This window comes from Mesoplodon mirus (assembly GCF_964341445.2).
Source record: "Mesoplodon mirus genome assembly, chromosome: 5".
NCBI classification, from domain to species: Eukaryota; Metazoa; Chordata; class Mammalia; order Artiodactyla; family Ziphiidae; genus Mesoplodon; species Mesoplodon mirus.
In genome coordinates, this window is record NC_138980.1 from 73628006 (window position 1) to 73640101 (window position 12096).

Below are 12096 nucleotides of genomic sequence, written 5' to 3' on the forward strand. Positions count from 1 at the left end.
CCTGGCTCCCAGCCTCTTCTGGTGAAACGTGTCTGTGCCCTTCTTCGCCGCTAACAGGCTCAGCACCTACTTCCCCACTATCATTTCCGTGCATCTCTTCCAGGACAGAGAGAAGCAGCTGGCCATGCTCAGCCTTTTCTGGGCCCTTAGAGTTCTTAGCCTCAAGTTCATTTTCAAGATGTTGTTATGCCAGAAGCTGGTGGAGCAGACTCGGGAGCTCTCCTTTGACCTGATCAAGTCTCTGGTCTTCATTCTCCTGAAGTGGCTCTTGATCTGCACCTGCTGGATCAACCAGCCTTGCCGAGGACAAGCTATTGATAGAATGCCCAAGCTGAAGTCCCTCTTCAACCACACCACTGAAGAAGTCTGGGTCTGAAAGCCAGTTGTGCCCTGCTGAGTACCCACTTTTCTCTGTACTGATCATGTCTGAAATAGTTGCCTCAGCAGGGCTACAAAGAGCAGCCTCGATCCTTAAAATGTATTCCCTCTTGACTTCCTTGGTGGTCCAGTGGTTAAGACTCCGCACTTCCACTGCAGGGGGCACAGGTTCGATCCCTGGTCGGGGAAGTCCCACACGCCACATGGTATGGCAAAAAAAAAAAAAAAAAAAAAGTATTCCCCCTTATTTCATGCTTTGAATAACTAATCCTAAAATGAGATCCTGATAGAGTCCCAGGCCCGACAGTCCTGAACTCCTCTGACAGTTTTAAACTGCATATAAGTAAAACGTTCTGATGAGCTCTGAATATTTTCATGGATCCTGGGAAAGTACCCATTGTGCAAAGGCTGCCAAGCTGGACTTGGGGTTTCCCCTGGGTAGCAGCACCGACCTGGGAGCGCACTGCTCCAGCCCCTAAGACAAGACTTCCTTAGGTGCTTGAGCTCTAAAAAGTGTAAACCAGCTTGTGAATCCTCCCCTGTGCCACTGGGGAAAATGGTCCTTTCTTCATTCCAGCCCAGGCAGACAAGAGTATGTTGAATAAGCATAATTGGGACCCTATCTGGAGACCTGAAAAGAACTTGCTTTCAAGGCGCAGCTTGGGTTCCCATCCCAGCAGATGGCAGTGCCACGACTTTTCTACCACCCTGTGGCCAGCACTGTTAGCACACCTGAGACAGATTTAGGCATCCCTAAGGGATCAGAGGGAGGGCAGGTGCTCTGATGCTCATAGGCATTGAGACCTACAAATACTAAGTTTACAAATGGCCTCAGCCCACCGAACTAAGGTTTTTGGTTTGATGTCAGGTGCCAAATGAGAACATCTGCTGAGATAAAAATAAGAGACTGTTTTGCTGGGGAAGAAAAGAAAAGAAAAAGGCGGGGGTGGGGGTTGATACATTTGACTCATTAAAAAATTCTAATAACCAAATGGGGAAAAATATTTGCAACTCCCATCATAAAACAGCAAAGAGTTAATCTCTCTAATATTCAAGGAACTACAAATCAAAATAAAGACCATACACTCAAAATAAAATCAGGAAAGGATGGGAACATTTCACAAAAAGTGAAATACAAAATGGTTCATAAATTTTAAAATGTTCTAGTTTACCTAAAGAGTAAAATATCAGCATTAAAATCACACACACTTTGCTACCATTATTTATCAGAATTATTTAATACACCAATAAGCTGTGCTGGTGAGGCTGTGGTCAAACAAGCCCTCTCATGCATTGCTGATATAAGTGTAAATCAGCACAAATTCTCTAAAGGGCAATTAAACAACAGCTGTTAAGGTTTAAAATACACATATCCTTTGTCCCAGCAATTGCACTTCTAGAAATTTAGCCTATAACCTACAAACTTATCACATAAGAGCAAAATGATACTTGTTCAAGTTTACTCATTGTAGTATTCTTGCAATTAAAAAAAAAAAATCTGGAAGCAACCTGGATGTCCAACAAAAAGAGACTAGTTAAACAGATTATGGTCCACATAAACTGCGACACTCTGCTCCACTAAAAGGAATGAAGCACCTCTTTACTGCTATGGAACATATATAAGGTAAATTGTCCAAAATATACTAAAAGAAAAATGAAAGTAAAAAAGGACCTATACATATTTGCCTGGGTACATAAAAACCTCTGGAAAGATCTGTAACGAAGTGGTAAAACTGGTAACCTCTAGGAAGGAAAATCTACTTACTAGGTAACAGATGTGCTAAAGCTTCCCATATACCCTTTTACACATTTGACTTGATTTGAACACGAGGGCTACTATTACCTTCCCCCAAAAATAAAGCTTATATTTTAACAAATAATCAATTTATAAATAAAGCAAAACCCACCCAGGCCTTATTTACATAGCAATCAGATATACCATAGTACCAAAATCTAGAGCAGTGACTGTGCAGAGAAGACTGTGCAGAAAATAGTTCACACTGAGGCCAGAGACCACTATCCTTAGGCCCGATGGCAAGGATCTAGGAATGTCAAGCGTTCCTGCATCTAGGAATTTGAATGATAAGTAGTTCCCTAAATCAACAGAAAATTTTCGCTAAATTATAAGAGTGGCTCACTGTGCCTAAACTGTTTGTACAATGTAGTTTATGCTTTACACTTAATTTGCTTCTGGAAGTCTGGAATTTTGGTACATGCAAGGCAGAACATGCCTATGTGAATGACCTCCAATAGAAATCCTGGACTCCAAGGCTCAGGCAGAACTTCGCTGGTGTATGACATTTCATATGTGCTGTCACAACTTGCTGCTGGAGGAATTAAGCACTTCTGGTCTGACTCCAATGGAAGGTGACTCTTGGAAGCTTGTACCTGGCTTCCTCCAGACATTGTCCATGTACTTTTCCCCTTTACTGATTTTGCTTTGCATCCTTTCACTATAATAAATCTTAGCTGTGAATATGGCTTTATTCTGAGTCCTGTAAATTCTCCTATCAAATCACCAAAACTCTTGAGGACCCCCAACACATAACTTAATTCATCACCTTTTAACTTGATCCCAAAAGCTGGAAAAGCCACTCAGGCAGTCTTGCCATTTTACATAAATTTTACTTCTACATGGAGCAAAATTCAGAATCAAAGTTAGGGCAGTAGATGGGAGGAAATGGGGACAAATCTCAAAGTCCAACAGAGATCTGGGGGAAGGCAGAAACCATCTAAGAAATACAGTGCCTGTATTGAATCTGAGCTCTTTAAGGGAAGTAGCATTCTTATTCTTTGCATCCCCAAAATGTGGGTTATGAGCCATAAGCCAATTCTTCCTGACAAATGTCAGTACTACTTTACTAGATAGCCAAGAACCAAGGAATCCATCAGTCAAAAAACTGTGAGGTTGGGCTTCCCTGGTGGCGCAGTGGTTGAGAGTCCGCCTGCCGATGCAGGGGACGCGGGTTCGTGCCCCGGTCTGGGAAGATCCCACGTGCCGCGGAGCAGTTAGGCCCGTGAGCCATGGCTGCTGAGCCTGCGCGTCCGGAGCCTGTGCTCCGCAACGGGAGAGTCCACAACAGTGAGAGGCCCGTGTACAGCAAAAAAAAAAAAAAAAAAAACTGTGAGGTGAAATAAGCCACCTAACAGTCCTTGCTTTGCCAACCAATGCACCAAAATTAAGACAAAAGATGCCAATAAACAACAAGGTCCTACTGTACAGCACAGGGAACTATATCCAGTATCCTGTGTCAAACCATAATGGCAAAGAACATATATATGTGTAACTGAATCACTTTGCTGTAGAGAAAAAATTAACACAACATTGTAAATCAACTATACTTCAATAAAATTTTTTTTAAATAAATAAAAAATTAAAAAGGCAAAGGAGGCCAAAGAGCTAAAATATCAGATAACAATGGCAGAATGAGGAGATTCATTGGCAAGGCCAATACAACCACCCAAATTTCAACAGTCCCTATGGACTTCACCATACTACAAGCACAAAGCTACAAACAGCCAGGCTTCCATCTAAATAGGGAAATGGAAAAGACAAGATGAAGTCTACTGCTGCCTTGCCTTTAGCACTGGATACAAAAACAGTGAAGATACAGAGATAGAAATGAAGGAAAAAACAGCATTTCTAATTGAGAGTATTCAACTAATTCAACAAACAAGTGGTTACCATGTGCCAGGCACTATGCTAGGTGCCAGAAGGAATCCAGGAAGAAGTGGCCTCAGAGATAAGCCTTTAAACAGACAGAATAACAGAATCATGAGCAAAAACTAGGGGGCAGGGCTCCCCTGGTGGTGCAGTGGTTGAGAGTCCGCCTGCCGATGCAGGGGACACGGGTTCGTGCCCCGGTCCGGGAAGATCCCACATGCCGCGGAGCAGCTGGGCCCGTGAGCCATGGCCGCTGAGCCTGCGCGTCTGGAGCCTGTGCTCCGCAACGGGAGATGCCACAACAGTGAGAGGCCCGCGTACCGCAAAAAAAAAAAAAAAACTAGGGGGCAGAAAAAAATATTCAAGAATATGAGAACTAGTTTGATAAATTCTTAAAATAACCATTACCACCTAAGACAAAAAGCAATTTTATTTTCAATTAACAGCTTTCTTCTTTCTGCTTCTTCATGCAAGACCCCAATAATGTGTAGGGATCAAACTCACCGAAACAACACAGTCCACGACAGGCTTCTTAAGAACACTTTCTGCTGTCTCCTTCAGTTTGGACAAAAGCATGGCAGTCACTTGCTCCGTGGTAAAATTTCGCTCTTCCTCCATGTATTTCACCTGCAATAAAAAAACAAAAGGATGTAAACTTAATATTTCTTCATGTCCTAAAAACCTAAAGTGAATAATCTCTAAATCATCAATGGAACATTATTAACTCAGGAAAGAATTAAGAAAGCTAGTTTTAGAAGCGAAAATAACCTGAAGGTCACTTTTAGCTTTTTAACATGCTTGTCAAGCATGATATCTGGAGATGAGGACCACTATGTAAATGGCACATTGTGACCACCAACAAAACTTAAAGACAATTACCTGGGCAGAAGCAAATTGGTATAGCTCACTATGACCCACACTGTCCCTCCATAAAGGGATCTGGTGGTGGAAACTTTTTTACCATCTGATGTACTGTGTGTTTTTTACTTTGTTTACTGTGTTGACTTTATGAACATCGTCCTAATTAGGATCCAATCTAACGCAATGGTTTTTGTCAGATTTGTTCACTGTCATAGCCCCAACACGGAGGACAAACTTGACACAATAAATACTTGTTGAATTAAAGAATAAACGGCAAACAAAGCTTCAAGATATCCTACACCTGGATAAAGGTATGCAACTTTGACAACAGTTACAAACTTTAAATGTTGAAGACTGCCTAAGTAAGATAAGGTCCTATTCCACATGCCCGTACTCCCCAAGTACAACCCAGACCAGAAAATGTCACTTTCTTCTTTTAGTTCCTGCTCCAACTCAACTTGAACACCAACTTCTCACTCCCCAGTCCAACCATAATTTATTCTGGTTTAGAATTTAACAGTGTGTCACTTTATTGCATGATAAAGGTGGGAAAATAACACTCCCAGTGAGCCTCTTTCAAAGCTACCTCTTCTTCTCTCAATTAAGTCTTCGTCAATTCCTCCAAGCTCATACTTGGATCCACTTGTTCCCAGGTCTTCTCCCTAGTCTCTTTCTCCTTTGGCACTTGTAACGCTTCTGACTAAATCTGCCAATATGCATCCTATTTCTTTCTTGACTATAAGTATCCCCCATTTCCTCAGCTCCCTTTCCTTTTTTCCTCCTCTGCACTCCATATTTATCCATTCAAACTGTTCTAAAATTATTGCTGAAAATATCATAAGTAAATCCAGTGATCATTTTTCAGTTATCAAAATTCTTCACTTCCAAATTCAACTGAATTCTCAGCTACAATGGCACAATTAACTACCTTTTCTCCACAATCTCATCATCTCTTGGATTGTGAACCTGTTCCCATGATCCTTATTTCTCCAGATGGGGTGGTCTCAAACACCACATTTCCTCTCTCTAAACTCAGTTGCCTGAAAAGCTCAAAAACCCTTCTGGATTCCTCTTACCACCTGAGTGCAAGAGAGACAGATGTGTTCACCGTACCCATCCCTCAGCCTCTAATCTTTTTTGTATGATCAGTTCACTGCATGCTTCACAAAGAGACTCTCCTAGATGTTGCAGAGATAGCAAAGACTAAACTCCCTTTTCCCCAAAAGAACAACACCTTTCCAATCCTACTGTCAAAGAGTATGACCACATATCTGGCAGTGACTTTAAAGTGTTGATTTCTTTGCCTGCTCTTCCGGAAGTCATTCACTAAAGTCACACCAGCAAGACTGCTGCATTAGTCAGCAAGACAAGTAGCAATGGCAGTTAACTTCACATCATTACCACCTATCTGTCCAAACCCTATTAACAGTGCCACCTATGGCTCCCAAATAAAATCCAGATTATTCAAAAGATGTCAATGGTCTTTACTACCAAAAGACTTTCCAAAGCATTTGTCACCATTATCATTACAACTTGAAAGTAGAATGGTATAATATACAATGACCTGATAACATAAAATACTGTATTTCAATCATTAAGGTATTATCTTGAAAACCTTACCTTTATACCTGTTAACCCAGTGGGCAACTGCACAATATCATATGCAAGTTTAGATTTTTCTGCCTCCACAAACGGATCAGAGAATGCTCGGCCATGGAATCTTTTAAATCCTTGGACTGTGTTCTTTGCATTGGAAATTACCTAAGAAAAAGTGTATCAGAGTCAAAGAGTGGAAAGACTGATGGCAATTAAATTATGGGAAAAAAAAAATTCAACAATCTCAGGATTAAATTAGAATCATTTTCCTTCTGAGTTAGTTTTCTTCAGAACTAAACCTTTCTGAACGATGCGTGCTAGCTTGTGAAGTGAGGAGTGAGGGACCTGTACAGGTCACATGCAGGGCTAGGACCAGAGCCCAGATTGCCTTACTTCCTCATGAAGACAGGTCATTACCCTTATAAAAGTATTCTCTGTTCTTAAACTTCTAACAAACATTTACATAAAATAATTTTTATCTTTTAAAAATTACCCGTAGTTTGTGATTCGAACTTTCCAGGGGCCAATCTGGCAGTATGTATCAATTCAGTTATTCTAGTGAAGAAAACTTACCATAAAGGAAAAAAAGATGACACAAAGATAATGCAAATAAACTGATAGAGCATTATTTATCACAGCAGAAAACTGCAAAGAGCCTAGAGGGTAAATGACAGGGGAATGGGTTAATAAATTATGGCATATCCATACAATGGTTAAGATTATTTTAGAAGTCTGGAGACAAGTATCTATATGATATGATGTCACTTTCTTGGGGTGGGGAGAAAAACATTTATATGCTTAGAAAGAGTACAAAAGGTTACACATTAAGATATTAACAGTGATTTTTGGATAATGGTAGTATGCTAACTTCCAAATTCCTTACACTTTTACATCTATATTTTCTAATTTCTCTAGAATAAAGTATTATAATTTATGGGAAAAAATGTTGGCAAAGGACATTCAAAATATTTAAGAATGAACTTCTGCTTAAGACTTATAGGCTCCTCTTCCCAATGCAGAAGTAAGTACAACAAGTCCCAAGGAAAAACAGCAGAGCTCCTCTGCATCAGGAATGTCAAAAGGCGCAAACAGAAGTTCTTTTGTAAAACAATATGAGGGCTCCAAAGTCAGGCCCTGTTTCAGTAAGCTGCCAAGTAGAAACTCAGTATCACAATAACTATGTCAACCTAGAACTAGGCTGCCAGTTTAGTACAATAACTATTCTCAATAATGAAAGCAAGTTTAAAAACAGGAAGAATTCACTGGACTTTCAGAAGGAAAGACGTTTCAAAACAGCTCTGTACTTGCTATCTACTGTCTCCTAAAACATCTTGAACTTTCTGAAAATGAGATTATAAAACACCCTATTTAATTAAATTGGCCAAGCACCATTTTCTTGGGCTTATAAATCTTAGGCGCGGCCTGGTCCAGAAAAAGAGACAGTTATTCATTCTATACATTGCTCCAGATTGAACTATTAAAACATCTAATAGGGCTTCCCTGGTGGCGCAGTGGTTGAGAGTCCGCCTGCCGATGCAGGGGACAAGGGTTCGTGACCCGGTCCGGGAAGATCCCACATGATGCGGAGCGGCTGGGCCCATGAGCCATGGCCGCTGAGCCTGCGCGTCCAGAGCCTGGGCTCCGCAACGGGAGAGGCCACAACAGTGAGAGGCCCGCGTACCTCAAAAAAAAAAAAAAAATCTAACATGCAACTCCTTAATTTTATAGCAACCTCATCCACTCAGGAAAATAGAACTCTTCAGGTTCTGCTGCTCTGGTTACAGAGGAACCAGCAAATATGTCAGGTTCCTGGTTTAAAAGTAAACTAATGATAAGTGTGCTTCTACAAGTATGTTTTCCTTCCTTGAGAACCTTGATCAACACTGACCTTAAATATGAGTAAGATGAAGACAGAACAAGACACTTTAACGAGCATTTAAAATACCCAGGAAAAGGCTTCCCTGGTGGCGCAGTGGTTGAGGGTCCGCCTGCCGATGCAGGGGACACGGGTTCGTGCCCTGGTCCTGGAGGATCCCACATACCACGGAGCAGCTGGGCCAGTGGGCCATGGCCGCTGAGCCTGCGCGTCTGGAGCCTGTGCTCCACAATGGGAGAGGCCACAACAGTGAGAGGCCCACGTACCGCAAAAAAATAAATTAATCAATTAAATAAAATAAAATACCCAGGAACAAGCAAACATCCTAGCACTTTGCATTAAACAGATTATATATGTTCATGCTATTTTAAAAAGCTATTTGCTTCTCACTCAAGTACATAAGAAGGATCAGGTTCATCTCTCTCAATTGTACACCCAGGGGCTCCCAGTGTTGGGCACATAATGGGCACTGAAATACTTGCTGAATGGGAAGGATGGACAAACCACAGAAAAAAGTCACTTTAGGGAAAAACAAAATTCTACCTGGCTTTTAGCTGCTGCTCCAATTGAACGATTCTTAGGACCAAAAGAAATGCAAGCCCTAGAAGACAAAACAAACATTTAAGCATCAAACCTTAGTGTAATTATTACATCCAAAACCAAAGCAGGCAAGGACTTCCCTGGCGGTCCAGTGGTTAAGACTCCGCGCTCCCACTGCAAGGGGGGGAAGGTTCGATCCCTGTTTAGGGAACTAAGATCCCACAAGCCTCGCAGCACAGCAAAAAAAATCTGCTTAGCCGAAAAGCCCTATTTTTTTTAACTGCACACAGTAAGTCTATGATTTTGACCTTTCTACTGAGTAAACTGTCCATGGAATGCGCTGCTTCTTAGAATAATGGGAGTTCATCACTTAGATGTTGAAGTACAAGTTTGGTATGACCATCTGTCTGAAATACTGGAGAGAGGTGGACTAACCAGTCTCCACTATCCTCTAATTCTTCAAGTCTGGTGTTCAAAATTCCAATATAAAATAGTATACCTTCATATCAATACATCAATAAAACGTTCTTTGTGTTTAGAACAGCTCATAACTTCACCAAGAGAATAGTCTATAAACTCTGAAAACAACTCTTGTCCTATTGTAAATATTGAATACGTAAAAAGTTATTTTTCTAGAACTAGTTTCCAAGGACTCAATTTCTTTTCTTTTTTTTTTAAAGACTCAATTTCTGACAAGGAACTTCATTCCCACTTCAGAACACATTCTTCCAAATCAATTCATACACTGCCTGCTGGTTTGATGTATATGCTGCTTATTTTAGAAAGCAAAATTGAAACTCGCTTAAAGGTATAAACACTTTAAAACACTGTGTTTAAGCTTAAAAAGTCAGTTATTTTGGAGTTGATGTTTTTGCTATCATGGCCTCTATGCTTCCCCCTGTTTTTCACTCTGGAACCTTGCATATATTTGTCACCTCCCTTTCCAGTAGCTGATTTCTCTCAAGCTAAAATAAGATCAAATTCACCCATGCCACCCCCAAAAAATCCAAAAGACAAAGCTCTTCCCAGAGTCCACTTCTCCCTCAGGTTAGTAAAGCCTTCTCTTCCTCCTACTTAATAATAATGACTGCATAAATTGCCTATATGCACCATCTCATTTAATCCTCATAAGCACCCTATCTTATTCCCACTTTATAGGAGAGGAAACTGAGTCCAAAAAGGTATTAATAAGTAAATTTGTCCAGAGTCATACAATCTGAAAGCAATGGGAGTCAGGACTATAGATTGTTTCTCCACACTTTACACTCTAGCTAGCTTTGACCCTCTCTCTATCCTCCCTGGACCCCTAATTCTTCGAATTTAGTGGAATGAGTAAGAATAAGAGCTCTGCAGCCATACTGCCTTGGTCCAAATCTGACCACATTAGATGACCTATTAATTAAGTAGAACTGTTTTACTTAGATAACCTTACCAGCCCTGTACAAATTGGCAGAATGCTCAGCCTCTCTGCCTCAGTGGCCCTTTACAACCAATGGTGCAAGAATCCCTGTGAGCCAATCTCCCAGAGCAGTTACAAGCAACTATGCCCTGAATCAATATGACACAGCCTGGGATTTCATCAGATTTCCTATGAACCCTAAGCTCTATGGGCCTAGAACATGCTGGGGGGTAGCCCCTCTAGAGCACAGGTATCAAGCTCAGCCTTTCTGCAAATATACCACCTATCACCTAAAAAAAAAAAATTCCTGAGTACCACTTAAATGTCTCCCCTATTACAGCCCATACAGCCCTTTAGGAAATTGCCCACCGTAATCTTACCTACTCCATTCACCCTGTCCACTCCTTCTAGCCTATGCATGCAAACCTACATTTTTCTAAAAGCCACCAGATCTGAATTTCTAAGATGCATCCCACCAATACCTCAATCCCAACATAACTAAAAGCCAACATTATTTATCTTCCATTATTTCCTGCAGCCCTGTTTTCAAGCCTTCATCTCCTCAAAACAATACTAGCTCTAAGAATGAAAAAATTAATGTTCCCAACTTTATTGTATGTCCGTTGAAGGGTTAATTTCCTATTCTACCTTGGTAACTCTGAATCTATCTTGCTTCTAATTACCTTCCAAACAAAAACATTATCAGCAAATAGGGTCCAGATTCCTTAATGCAGAACCTAAGGCCTCTCACAATCCCAACCCCACCCCCATTTTCCAGGTGCAATCTCAAGCACACAGTGCCCCAACACAAGTCAAACAGTCTTCCAATCCTCCTGCTTTGCTCTACCACTTTTGCCACCTGAAATGCCCTGGTCCTTCTAAATCTCACTCATTCTCCAGAGATATCACGCACTCGTGATGCCTTCCCAATCCCTCTCAAGTAAAAATTGTTTCTACCTCTTAAAACTTATTAGACTTGGCTTAAAACTTACTGGACTTTGGGCAATGTGAATGCAGAACATTTACATCATCACACAATGTTCTACCGTACAGAGCTGCTCTAGGTAATATTCTCTTTGAAGTCAGTTAACATTTTTACTTACTCTTAAAATCTACATCTGCCTTAGAAGTGATAGGAAATGGTTCGTATATCTTGAAAAGCTAACTAAAAGTTTGTCTCAGTTCAAATTATTCATCTTTTATTCGTCTATATATGTACACACTACAAACAGTTCCCAACTTCTTACAAAGCAATCAAATGTCACTAATAGAACATCAATCTTTACCACATAATATAGCAAGTACACCTCAAACAAGGCATAACTCTTGCAAAGTACGGGCAGAATTCACACTTTTCTTATCATGTTATAGAAAACCATTAATATATTACTACATAATTCTTACATTCTAAAAAGAGTTCTATAACAAGCCAACTAGTACATTAAAGAAAGGAATCCTTAGCTTTTCCACTTTATGGTCAATTTGACTGAGTTGAATGCATGTACAGTAAAAAGAGCTCAGGCTCTAGAATTAGACAGTATGGGTCTGTCTGAATACCTTCTCTACCTTTCTAGCTGTGTGACCTATTAATTAACTGCTCTGAAATTCAATTTGCTCATCTCTAAAATGGGGGAAATTACCACACCTACCTAATATGGTTGCTATAAGGATTAAATTTGTTGATCCACTTTTAAAGGACATTTAACAGAGACTGGCATATCATAAATAACATTATATATTACTAAACCTCCAATGAAACCCTGGTCTGAGTTTCATACAAAA

At 40.5% G+C, this 12096-nt stretch overlaps 1 protein-coding gene across 1 annotated transcript in view; it reads right to left on the reverse strand.

Moving 5' to 3' along the window:
* Positions 1–12096, reverse strand: part of HSPA4 (heat shock protein family A (Hsp70) member 4) — a 43700-nt gene that overhangs the window by 24274 nt on the left and 7330 nt on the right. Inside the window, exons 2-4 of the mRNA XM_082624024.1 lie at positions 8919–8976; positions 6524–6664; positions 4547–4669 (exon numbers count right to left, since the gene is read on the reverse strand). Of these exons, the coding sequence (XP_082480150.1) occupies positions 4547–4669; positions 6524–6664; positions 8919–8976 (322 nt within the window). The remainder of the gene's footprint in view (positions 1–4546; positions 4670–6523; positions 6665–8918; positions 8977–12096) is intronic.